We start from the raw sequence: 13,747 nt of genomic DNA, 5'->3' as shown, positions 1-13,747 counted from the left end.
CCTCATCAAATTCTAGATGGGAGTAAGAGAAATGAGCTTTGCATATGATTCAGACAATCAGAGACAGTATGATCTTCTTGAAAGCGATTCCTCCATAAATCAAGAAGTTTAACTCCTTATTTCTGTGTCTTCAGAGTGAATATTCCCATTAGGGTTAGGTTCAGATTAAGGTTAAGGAACAAGCTCTCTTACAGCATCCAGCCCACCTTATCTATAGGTATTTTACAATGTATTTGTTGAGCTAATGAAGGAATGAAATCACTCACTTCCTTTCTGTTGCCATAGTTCTACTACACGGGCTACAAACAGCAGTTCATAAGAAAATGCTTTCCTACCACTTTCATCTGTTTGAGAAAAACTCTGGAAGAAAATACGGCTGTGTTGATTCAAAGTTATGGGTTATCTTTGTCCTTGATATATCTTCTCCTTCTTCTAGTGAATGTTTGGCCCTTCGGTTTACTTCCATTCTATTAGGAAATAATACTTTTATTATAACATTCAGGAATGGGGTGGAGCGATATCTCACACAGGCATTTGATGACCTCCTGGCTTTAGTATCTAACTCCCACGAAGATGAGACCAGTGCCTGAGGATCTGAGAGAGGCAGCTGTTCAGTGGGGCCACAGGAGGAAAGGCCCATGTGGGATGAATGACAGGCAGCAGGTGGCCAGGCTCTTCTCAGTGACATTTTAGAGATATGCTTGATTAATCAAGATTTAGAATAACAGCCAGAATATATTTTCTTTGTACCCACTACATGTCTGCCATCACGCTTTGTTAACTTTCATATATTTTTCTTCTTTAATTCTCAAAACAACAACAAACATGACGTATGTTAAGGTTACAGCGGCTTATTATTGAAACAGAATGGAGTTACACTTGGAGGAAGAAAAGGTATTTCGCAATTCTCCATCCTTTCCCCCATTCACACCAGGAACTTGAAAATTATCTTAAAAGAAGGAAGGAGAGAAGCCCCTGACATTTACATAGAGACATTCCCTTTATTTCTTCCCTTAGTGTAGCTCAAGGGTTCTCAATCCTAAATGTGAAAATGTATTACTAGAAACTTAATTCATATATATTAAGCTTTAACAGTGATTTGACGGAATTCAAGGTAATTTTGATTACATCAGATTTTTGCTTTAGGCATTGACTTTGAAACCAATCCTCAATTAACAAGAGACTCCCCTTTTTTCAAAATAAGCAATAAAATCTTTTTAATATAAAACACAATTCCAGAAACAGTGGTGATTGCCAAATGATATTTCAATGAGTTATGGAAGGATGGAGAAAGTCATAAACTCATCTTCTTTTCTAATATCAGCTGGTTGCATTTGGCTCTGTTGCCAACTGCAGGAAAAAAGGATCAGATAAGGAAGAGTTCTTCAGTTTCAATGTTCTTTAATACAGCTTTCTTTCTTTTACTGTCCTCTAGCATAAGAGAAATCACTCAACCTTCCTTTGTATCTTTTCTTACCTATAAGAAAGGCAGGTGCTTGTTTACAAAAGGTAAGTTTGAAAAATCCCACCTTTTCCACCCAAAATTACAGGCTTCTCTGAGATACCCCTTATTTCTTAAGCCTCCTGTAGCAGTCCTTTGCCACATGGAACCATAGCCTGAGATTTAAGAGCAGGGTCCTCTGGGACAGAAAAGAAAACTGGGTATAAATCCCAAACCTGCCACTTAGTAGAAGTGTCACTTGTGCAATTTACTTACCCTCTCTGAGGCTCAGTTTTCCCAGTTGTACAATGGAAATGATTTCCTGCTCCCTCTCTGGGCTGTTGAGGACAATGTGCCTAGAGCTCAGCAGGTATTCATTATTTGTCGGTTGACTGAGAAGCGATTGTGCAGTACACAGTATAGAAGCAAGCACATGGTTCTCATTCATCTGTACGTATTGTTATTATCACTTCCTGTTAGCTGCTAAATAAATGGAAATGATTTTGTTTTAAACATGCTAAATAAATAGAAAGAGCAATTTTGGAAGACTGAGGACATTGGTGAGAGAACAGAATATCAACATGTAAGTACTAAGTCAGTGTTTGAGAGATTTCATTTGTAAATTCCAATTGTCCAGTTCCAACTCTGCCACTAAAACTCCCTTCCTAGGATGCAGCCAGGCACAGGAACAGGTGCATTTACACATCTCCATGGCTGCAGCCTCTACTTGTGCCTTGAACTGGGTTTGCTCAGCACCAGCTCAGCTTGCTCCTCTGGCCTCTCTCAGGTCTCAGTGATACTGGACTCATGAGCCCACCTGTTCTCATTTCTCATGGTCTGGGGTTCTCCCTAGAGCATTCTGTGGGGTTCTTTCCTCCACCCTCTCGTGAGCCCTGCCAAGTTCACTGGCTTCCAACCAAGACCCGGAAAGGCTAGGCTTCAAGGCTAGACTTCAAGGCCCTTGCCTGACTATGCAGCACTGTCAAGCTTAATGTGATAGGAGTGTTCTCCAGATTGGTGTGGAACATTCTGTAAGGTGGCCTCTTCCAGTGGTGCCAAAGGGGAACTTGGCAAGCGTTTCCTTGCTGTTCAGCATTTCTTCAATGTGCCTAACTCATCTCTTGCTCTCCAGGCCAAACTTCAGAGATGGAGTATCAGGCGATCTATGAAGACCACTGTACTCTGAGTTCTCTCTTTTTTCCTCATATTACCACGGTCCTCTTTCATTGTCTTTATATCATATACTCCATCATCTAATGCCAACTCAGCCTTAACGACAAATGGATAGCTCCTCTCTATTCTTATGTTAATTTTATAAGCTTAATCCCCCATGGTAGTTGCTTATCTGCTAATAAAGAAAAAAATTAAGGAACTTAAAAATCTTCTCTTGAGACAATATTTTGGTATGCAAGGCTATGTTTTTTCTGCATTATCTTATTTTGCATGTCAGAAGATAAATATTACCTTGGTCTGTCTTTTGCACTGCCTCAGAATCAAATTCTAATCTCCTATGTAGATAAATGCATGCCTTGGATGGAGTAGGCTGAAGGTCTTACATATGAAAAGGCAAAGGAGCAAAGCGCATTAGTAATTTCTTGAGTATACAGAAATATGCAGATCATGAAAGCCTATATAATATTTTTTAAATAGCTCATCCATTATTTGTATACAGTATAAAATGTGCAAAAAATAAAGCAGACTCTCCAAACTCTATACAGTTATAACTGTCTATGTTGTATATATAGATTCTCAATGTAAACTATTTTGGTAATTTTATGGTGTTGACATTTATATATGCTAAACTAAGCTATGATCAGTTTCCCTAAATGGAGACTTAAAACTATACAGCTGTTTTCCAAAAGTAAAAAAAAAAAAATTTTTCGAATGATCAAACTAATAAATTGAATGGTCTGGTTTAATTGCTAATGTTTTGTGTACACATCGATGTAGATTTTAAACTAGAAAGCAGAAAATGAAAGTATGTTTTCTTTGGCAGGCATTTGATGTACTTGGAAGAGTTGAAGCTTACCTTAAGCTCCTTAAATCAGAGGGTTTAAGTCTGCCTGTCTTGGCAGCAAGGCATGAGGAATTACACAGAGAAATTAAAGACTGCACAGCTGATGCTTTTCAAAAGGGACAAACCTTAATCAGCCAAGTAGACTCCTGCAGGTGAGTAGAGTCTATTTCTTCCTCAGTGTAACAAGCTTTTTCACAGTTTCCACAACCTGTTAGAAAGTAAGTTACATTATATTTTTTTCTGCTTCTGATGTTTTGCCGTATTATGATACGGCTTAAAAAGATCTATTGAATTTTGGTCAATGGTGATTCTGAACCCAGTGTTGCTCATCCAGAATTGAGGCCATATTCTGAGCCTGAGGACTCCAGATGCTAAAGCCTTCTCTCTACACATTTTGAGGAGGGGAAAGTGAATGGACGAAATAAGAAACAGAGCTTTAGTTCTCAAGGCTTCTCACATCCTAGTGTCTTCATGGGTGTCTCCTTGTTTTAGCTCATGAGATGAGCCTTGAGTCTATCCTGTCCCATTTTTCCTCTCTGGAAAAAAAATTAAGTACCAGAATTCCCTTTTATTTATGACCTCGGTGGCTCCTCAAGCAGAACCCCAAGTAAAAGGCAACACTATTAATAATAATAGTTCACATTTATTGAGAGCTTGCCATGTGCCAGGCACTGTGCCAGGAGCTTCAGGTGCATGACCTTGTTAATCTTCACAAGTAGCTCTACAGGGCATATACTATTAATGCTTGCCTTTACAAATAAGGTAACTGAGACACAGAGAGGTTAAGTAACTTGCAAAAGGTCACACAGCCTTTTAGTGGCAGAGCCAGAATTTGAATCCAAGTGCATGGGCCCTATGCCTCATGCTCTTAGACAGTGTGCTGGGTGGGTTGTTTTTATGAGCACATTCAGTGGCTGCATCAGTGTGAGTTTAGAGTTGGGTGGGCATGAGGAGAGAAAAGGGCCATAAGAAACAGAAAGAGAATGCAGGAGGAAAGTATGGGAAAGAACAGGGATTGGAAGACAAAGGCGAGTTGAGAGAACAGGTCATGAAACAGGCATTGGCTAGGAAGAAATGAGGGCAGGGCTTACATTTTGACAGAGGCAAAAAAGATTTGTGCAAATAAGTTAAACTCAGTTTTTCATCTTCCATATCTACAATCTCCTTGAAACTCAAAGACATTCAATTTGACGAACAATAAAATTGGTGGAATGTAGTAAAAAATTTTTATTTCTGTTTAAACCCTTGTTCTGCTCTGTTTCAGATGTGTTTAAAACGTTGCTTCGGTAAGTTTGGGTTTGGGGAATTTTCCTTCCAGAAGTCAGTCTGAATCCAGACAGAGAGATTTAATCCAGGGTTTGTGATGGTTTCTAGGGAATCATGTAAAAACTAAGATTAGAAATAATCCAAGGTCTTCCAGCAAGTGCCAAAAAGTTGAGAAGGGCAAATAAATATCCCCTTTAAAAAACTAACAATAATAATGGTAACTACTAAGTTTCTTTTCTTTAGCTCCAAGCCATGCCTAGGTACTGGTGGTATCCATTGGGCTCCAGGAGTCCCGATGTGCTCTCGTCTGGGACCAAAGTGTGGGTACAAGAGCTCCTCCTTCCCTTCTCCTGTTAAAGGTCCATTTTTCTAGGATGTATAAATGCCTTGGGCCACGCAGAACATATCCTATGGGGTGGCTCAGGCACTTATTGTGCCTGGACTTCAGGTACCTATTGGACATTGATCTGAGCCATTTGATGACTTGATTAAGTGGTAAGGTCTCCAGTTATAACTGGGGAATGGTCCCATCTCAGTTTAGCAAGTGGGTCTCAAAGCACAGACAGATACTATTATTCTGTTTGGGATACTTTTTGTTTATGGTGTTTGCCCTGGCCTTGGGAAGGTTCCTTTCATGCATAGGTAGATCAGTATGCAGCCAAAGTCCCCTCCCCACATCTCTGGAGTTCTGTCTCCGTGTTGCTCCTTCCTATCTTGTACCCTGTCCTATAAATTGTAGGTGCCTTGGCTTCCCTGACGTCTTATCCTGACTTCTCAACTCAGCAAGAGCTTCAGGCTCTGTTTGGGTTTCATCTCCCTGAGCTTTGGTCTGGAAATTACCTCCCAGGCAGTAAGCTGATGAAATCATAATGATCATCTCATGTCTTCCTTCTCTCAGGGATCACTGTCCTGTGCTACCTGTTGTCCAACGCATAAAAATGATTGCTTCATATATTGGTTTGCTTTCCTAGTTGTTTAAAGAGTGAGAGTAAATGCAGTCCCTGCTTCTTGGCCAAAAACTGAAGGTCTCTTTTCAGTTTTATGCTTAACTCCTGCAGTTAGAAAGCTGGCCACAATGTATGGTTGCTAAACTTTATCCTGTTTGCTCTAATCAGTAATTCTTTATTTTCAATACTTCAATATAAGAGAAGTGCTTTTATTTTATATATATTCTATCTTTGGTGTTTTATCGACAGTTTTTATCCATCCATTTTGTGATGATTGACATGTTTATTTATTTAACTAGTCTCATTCTTTTTGCCTCTTTGCTCTTTCTAGTCTTAATTTATACATATATATATTTTTAAGGGACTTCTATAGTTCTGTTGTTCAGGTGTAGACTGGGTCTTAATAGGGGAAGCAATAATTAGGGACCATTTCAAGAAACTTGAATTAATAGATAACTGGATTAAAAAAATAATTAGCAGTATGCTTTCTGTCAACATCTTAGATAGATAAGCTTTCCTAGTAGTTCCAAGGTATTGGTTGCCCTGAGGTTTCATAATATTTTACAAATCAATATTACTTCCATTTTGCAGGAGGAAGTGAAGGTAAAGTGAAATTATTTCTTGGCAAGAACATTTTTGATTCAGAAGGTAGATGTAGAATAGAAATCCATTAAAAACTGAATTGAAATGCATTAGAATTTCAGTTGCAAATGACAGCCACACATAGCTACTGACCTCAATCCCATGCATTCCATTTGGGATTTGTTTCCCTTCCTCACCTAATGATTCATCTGCTCAATGACTTGGATCACCATCATAAGAAAGAAGCAGAACGTAAAGATGGAGATTTCAAGTTGCAGCTACTACTGGAGTGAAGGTAGAGTTTAGAATGGTGACAGTGGAAATAAATGCAAATTTCAACAAAGAAAAGTACATGTTTTTGGACATCACAATAACTTCCTAGACTTCTGAAAGTCAGACATGCTACTAGGAAACAAAACACTGAAGTTCCTATTAGCAGACATTTGAAAACTGGCATGGATAAGAAACTTAAGACTTAATAGCAAAGGAGTTTAATTACACACATTCTGAGAACAAAAACAACGCATGACTTAAACTTAACTTCTTTGAACCTCAGTTTCCTCATCTGTAAAATGGAGAAGTACATTTCATAGAGGTTTTTTTTTTTTTTTTTTCATTGAATGAGATAGCAACAGTCTTGGCACATAGAGGGTGCCCAACAAACAATTACTTCACTTTTTTTTTTTTTTTTTTACCTTCTATACAAAGAGCTTTAAAAACAAAATGCTGAGTCACATGATTGTTTCACATGGTTACAACAGAGTCAGCTGCACTAAATCAGTGTATTTATTTTCACTACCTGAGGAACGTTATATTTGAAATAGAAAAGATAAAAATTTATCACACTCATCTGAGATGAAGCTTCCTCAGTAAATCCGAGACCCTTGTCATTCTTTTCTGTAATTACTACCTTATTAGGAACAGTCCCACACTTTTTTTTCTATCCTGGAATCAAATACATATGAAGTTTGAGCAGGCTCACAAAATAAATAGTGGTTATTTACATGTTTCTTTGTCTTTTCTACTTCTTGCCTCTAATCTGATGATAATTGAGTCATTGTTAAATAGTTTTTATCTCTTCAGAGTATAATGTCTGTCACTTAAATACAATTTAATTTTAAAGGCATTTTAGTGCATTCCTTTGCACTTAGTTATGATGCAAGTTACCTATAATAGTATGTGATGATGGTCAAACAGACTTGCAGTGAAGTTGAAAGCCCCTGGCTTTCAGCCCTCTGCATCTTTTTCTAAGCATCATCCTTGAGCACCAAGTCTAAAGGAGACCAAAGGTGGCCTGCTACCGAGTAGAATTCTGCATTTATTCTGCCGCAGGAAGCTGCAGTGATTGGGAATGCTGGGTCTGGGACCTTGTGTGAGGGTAAAGTTTTCCATAATGAGACAAAAACGAGCGACCTCCTGTTTGCTAAAATTAGGATTTACAAGTAAAGTTGCTTCAGTATTAACTCAATTTCTCTCCCTACATAAAAGACTACTAATTTTCATTCTACCCTGTCATGGAGGATTTAAGCTTATAAACCTTATCCTGACTGGACAGTTTGCTTCAGCATAATTTTAAGTATTATCTGTTTGATTCAACACTTACTACTTCCTTAATATAAATTCTTCATATTGTCTTATTTTACAGAGAAATAAAAACAGGAGTTCATTGGGATTTTGCTTTCTCTTCCCATGATTTTCATTTCTCATTTCTGTTGCCTATCACTATTTCCCTTGGTTGATATTGTGGGTGATAATGCACTTTAGCCAGAACATGGCTCATTTATTCATTTGATAATGTTAAAAATATTTATTAAGTATCTTTTGTGAATGAGATGCTCTCAAACATATAATGCAATAGGTGAAATGTCTGTCTTCATGCTGTTATATTCTGATGGCAAGAGATAGTCCATCAACAAATAAATTAAATAATATGTTCTAAGCCATGAGTATTAAGAAAAAATATAAAAGTGAAATGGGAGACAGTGACTGTGGAGAGGGGAACATTTTAGACATTGCAGTCAGGGACGGACTCTTTAAGGAGAAGAAGCTACTATGCTGGGAAATGAGTGGACCAGGCAGAGCAACAGCAAGGGTGTGAGAGAAAGAAGGACAGTGTGACTGGAGGAGAGGGTGGCTGGAAGAATAGAGCATAAGACAAGAGCAAAGTGCTAGGTGGATTAGTCTGTTTCAGTTTCTTATAACAGAATACCTAAAACTGGGTAATTTATAAAGAATTGAATTTTATGTCTTACAGTTTGGAGGCTGGGAAGTCCAAAGTCCAGGGAACACATCTGGTGAGGGTCTTCTTGGTGGTGACTCCCTACAGTGATGCAGGGTGTCACATGGGAAGAATGAGTCGAGCAACAGAGAACTAACCTCACTTGCTCTCCTTTTAAAGTCATCAGAACTACACCCATTACTTCATGAATGGGTCAATCCATTCACAAGGGCACAGTCCTTAAAATCGAATCACCTCTTAAAAGCCCCACCTTTCAAATACCATAATTGAATTTCCCACTCTCTTATCACTGTTACAGTGTGGGTCAAGTTTCCAATATATGAACTTTTCGGGCACATTTAACCCCCCACAGCATTCGTGGCTCGTTAGCAATAATGGCAAACACTTGTGTGCTTTAGATACATTAATGACTTTAAACCTCAAAACCAGCCTGTGATATGGGTACTACTATTATCATTGCCTCTGTTTTGCAAGATGAGGAAACTGAGGCACAGAGAAGTTCAATAACTGGCCCTACTGTCCCACAGCAATAAGAGGTAGACTAAGTACTTGAATACCAGTCAGCACCTCTCTGTCATGTTGCCAGCTCTGTCTTTCTACTCCTTTCATTCAACTTTAATCAATAACAAGGAGCCTGCTTGCTTAGGAAACATGGATTTTTTTTTTTTTTTGGTATAATGTACTCCATCTATTTTCTAGTCTCAACTCAAGTCCCACCTTCTCTGCAAAATTTCAACTCAAGTCCCACCTTCTGTGCAAAGTTTTTCTTTCTTTTAGTTCAATAAAAAAAATTATTGAACATACATATAAGTATCTCATCACTGAGCCTAAAGGGCAGTCAAAGGTATATAAACATGGACCTGAATCTCTAGAACCTACTACTAGTGTCTAGTCAGGCAGGAAGCTGTACTTCAAGAGAGTGTGCTACAGGCACAAGGGAGCCATGAGGACAGTGGGTGTTGGGGACACCTCTTCAAAGAAGGAAGACACAATCCTAAACTCAGCCATTAGGATATGTCAAGTGAAGGAGTGAGATTTGAGAGGGCCACAAATTGTTGTTGAATTTGATAGGCTGAGTTGGGTGAAGGGTCTACATCTTTAAGCCAAGATGAAGAGAATCAATACCTACTTCATAGTACTTTCTTTGAATTCCTTTGTATTTGTCACATCTATCTTATGGCTTCACTTTTTATTCTGTGCTGTTTTGGATTACTACTTAGTTGTTTCATTGGGACAATATCATCTCATCCAGGCCATGATAGCACCTTGAGGGCTGAAACCACTCAGGAAACTTCTTTTAGCTTAGTATTTACTTACTAGGTGACCTGATTTGAAATGTTAAGGGGCTGGCATGACATTAAAGAAAAGCTCCCATCATAGTGAAAATATTTTAAAAGATCTTAAGTGGAAAGCAAACAAAAACAATCCCTACCCTACAATAAAACAAAGAAACAAATTTCCTTTGCCTAATAAATTCATGTGTGATTGCATTTTATAAAAACTCTACCAAGCATTTAAGAACTTTAAAAAAATGGTTTTAAAAAAGTTTGACGATGCATTTAGAGGGTAAATGTCAGAAACTGAAATTTAGGAAATTACGAAGTTGAGTTTTTATGACAGTATTAACTCAGCCACTTTCCAAACATTTTTGCCTATATTGTTCATTTTAGAGGATGAGTAAATGTCATAACTGCAATCTGGGCCTCATAACACTGTTAAGGTTTTTATCATTCTGAAACTAGTAGTGTGAAAGGCACCAAAACTTCATGCTTTCCATTAAAGCCAGGAGTAAGAACATTAGGTTCTTGTAAAATACCTACAAGTTACTCACTACAATATGAATTTATTCCTTCATGATGCTGCTGATGTCATGAAGTAGCAAGGATCCCGGAGTAGGAAGATCTGGAACTGCAGAGTCTGCAGAGGAAGGCTGACTAAAGGGGCAGAAACCTCTGCCCTGGATCACTGAGGAAGAGTTCCCTCAGATTAGAGAATTGAGGGAGAAGGGAACGTAGAAGAGAAGGAGGAAGTGATGTGAGGAGACACAATTATGAAACAAGAGCTTCATCACAGTGCTATTTATAATAGCACAAACCTGAAAACCACCTAAATATTCCCAGAAAATAGGGAAATGTTCAAAGTTTAAGGTCAAGCACATAATATTCTAAACCCTTATCAAAATGGTGTTTTTGAATAATATGTAAAGACAGAGAGTATCCTCATAATATGATGTCAAGTGGGTAAAAAAGTAGGACCAAAATTGTATATATGGTATAATACTAACTGTGGGTGAGTTCGGGGCAGGAAGAGGACTGCAAAAGAAAACCTTTTTGGAAAGAAACACATTAAAATATATTTTTACACTTCCCAAACTGTGTCAAATGAGTGTCTTTATCTGTTTACCTCTTGCTGTGCCCTTTCTCTCTGAATATTTATGTCATAAATCATGGGAAAATTTCAGCAGTTTTCTTTTTAAATACTGTTTTTCTGCTGTTCCCTTTTTCCTCTTTTATAACTTCTGCTAGAAGAATGTTGGCGCCTCTCAGTCTGGCTTTCAGGTTTTTAACTGTCTTCCATAGTTTTCATTCCTTTCTCTCTGTGTTGCACTCTCGGTGAATCCCTCAGACTCATTTTCTTGTGTTAATTCACTGATTGTTTTTTTTTTTTTTTTAGTTTTACTAACTGTATTGTTTTTATTTCTAAGATTTTTTATTAGTATTTTACCCATCCAATTTTGTTTTATTTCTGAATGTTTTTGTTTCAGAGTCTCTTGTGCTTTTTACTATGGCTGTCGGTTTTTCCTTATCGCTCTGATAATCTCAGACATATTCATTTTAAAGTCATTTTTGGATTGATTTACTTATTTTCGCTTCAGCTGGAGTACATTTATCTCTCACTTGTTGGGTGTCCTGGGATTGCTTTTCCTCATGTGTCTGAATTTTGGATTGCACTCATTTGGAGTGGGAAGGGTTTGTTCTTTGGCTTTGTTTTGTTTTCTTTTATCCTCTTCGATCTTTTCTCCTTAACAGTCAAATTAGTCCATTTCTGTGCTTATAACAGAATACCTGAAACTGGGTACTTTATAATAAAGGAACAGAATTTATTTCTTATAGTTTTGGAGGCTGGCAAGTCCATGGCCCAGGGAACACATCTGGTGAGGGCCTCCTTGTTGCTGATTCTCTTTAGCAAGTCAGGGCATCAACATGCTAAGAATGGGTTGAGCAAGAGAGAGCTAACCTACTCACTTCTTCTCCTTTTAAAACCATCAGAACCACACCTATTACTTCATAGATGGATCAATACATTCACAAGGGCGTAGTCCTCACAAACCAATCGCCTCTTAAAGGCCCCACCTTTCAAATACCAAAATTAAATTTCCCACCCTCTTAGCACAGTTATAATGGGGGTCAAATTTCTAATACATGAAATTTGGGGGGACACTTTAATCCATAGCAATAGCTTTTCAATGACTTCAGCCTGGACTCACAATGCCTCCAATCCAGAATCAGTCATCTTCCGTTGTTTGATCAGGGTCACACCGCTCCCATGGAGATATCGTGGCTCTCAGAGATGCAATCAGGAAACCAAGAGAGGGCTTGGTGTGGTTCCTGACTACCCTGTTATGTCGATGCTATGACCTCTAGTGGCAGTTGGTTGCAGCATATTTCAACCTCCTTTTACAAGGAGGGAATCCCATCCCTGTTATAGTTTCAGGTAGAATCCTAGCTGAGGTACCCTTCACATAAGATGTGTGTTGGTCTCTATGGCCTAACAGGAATGGAACTTCTCTCTCTACATGCATCTGACTAGAACCCAGAAGCCCTGTAGCTTCAGCACCACTTTCTGCTTTCTGTTTCTTCACTGTCATGTATATACAAAAGGGATGTTGTGTGTGTGTGTGTGTGTGTGTGTGTGTGTGTGTGTGTGTGTGTGTGTGTGTTGTCTGTGTGTGTGTGTGAGAGAGAGAGAGAGATTTGTTTGATGGGGAGAGATTTTCAAAGTATATAACAAATCAGAAAAAAGGTTATTGTAAAAACATACACATTCTACTTCTATAGTGCAAATGGCACTTTTTCAAAGTAGGGATGAAGACTAGACAGCAGCAGTTGTTTCCTCCAAAATACAGACAATCATAAACATGAAGGGATGCTGTTCAGGTTCCTGTTAAAAGAAGCAGCAAGCTAAAGATAAGGAAGATTTCTTTTTTTATTTTTCAAAATATAATTTGCCCAAAGACAAAAAGAAAAATATGGTCAGCTGATCCTTCCTGATGAGATAGAGTAAGCTGTCAAGTGCTTACCATCTGGTTCAGCTCCTAATCCAGATGGGCTGCCAATAGTAATTTATGAAAGGTTTGAAAGCAACTTGCCATTCTCCAGAAAGAATCATTAGAACACAGTAACACTGGGATTTGCCCCCCTCCTCCAGCACCAATTTAGGACAGATGCAAAGATAAGGCATCTGCTTCCTTGCAGTCAATAGGACAGTCTATTCTTGAACCAGAAGTCAGTACGTCTTTGAGGGAAAAAAAAGATCACTTTTTCTTCCCTCTTTCCTCCCCTCTACTGGCTCAATGAATAAGGGAGAAAATGTTCCCATTACAGAGTGTGTAACAAATGTTTGATGCAGCCTTCACAGTCTGTCATTTCTGAGTATCTGTGATGCTTGGAAAAGTCAAAGTCGACATCAGGAATAATCTGACATACCTCATGCTCACACTACAGATAGGCACCATCTAGTTTATTCTTATAGAAAAAAACCTAAAAGTCAATCAATATTTCCAGTGCAAATCATAGAGGCACAGATTGTTCGAGCTAGAGGTTTATTAGCCCATTGTTAGCCCCTCGGCCACCCAATCAGGCAGCACATGAGCAGTGTTGCTTCAGAATCAGAACAGAATGACAGGGCACCCCATTTTAATTCAACCAAGTTTCTGTTACCCACCATCAGTCCTTGTCCTATCATTAATTTAATGTGACTGTGAAGGAATAGGACTCATTCCCAGGTGACTGATGGAATTTGATTAATTTATTTTCACTTCATGTAAGAATTGCTGCTAAAGAAGGGGATCATATCTTTCCTTTGATCAAACAACCTGCTGTTCAGGGGCTGAGAAAACTGCCATTATGCATGCTACACATATTTTAAAAGGTTTTAGAATGTTCAAGAGAGAAGTCTGGAATCATCATATAAAGTTTCTAACTGAAAATAATGGAATCAAGGCTGGTGGTAACCTGCAGATTAGACTTTCACTA

General features: G+C 38.4%; 1 protein-coding gene across 3 annotated transcripts in view; it reads left to right on the top strand.

The window, feature by feature from the left end:
* The window catches only part of CCDC141 (coiled-coil domain containing 141), a 167,743-nt gene that overhangs the window by 102,928 nt on the left and 51,068 nt on the right, over window positions 1–13,747 (top strand). For all 3 annotated transcript variants that reach the window (XM_063088574.1, XM_063088567.1, XM_063088560.1), the window contains exon 8: window positions 3,438–3,610. In XM_063088574.1, the coding sequence (XP_062944644.1) occupies window positions 3,438–3,610 (173 nt within the window). The remainder of the gene's footprint in view (window positions 1–3,437; window positions 3,611–13,747) is intronic.

The sequence above is a fragment of the Cynocephalus volans genome, chromosome 1, assembly GCF_027409185.1.
Source record: "Cynocephalus volans isolate mCynVol1 chromosome 1, mCynVol1.pri, whole genome shotgun sequence".
In the NCBI taxonomy this organism is placed as follows: Eukaryota; Metazoa; Chordata; class Mammalia; order Dermoptera; family Cynocephalidae; genus Cynocephalus; species Cynocephalus volans.
This window is presented reverse-complemented; position numbering and strand designations above follow the sequence as displayed.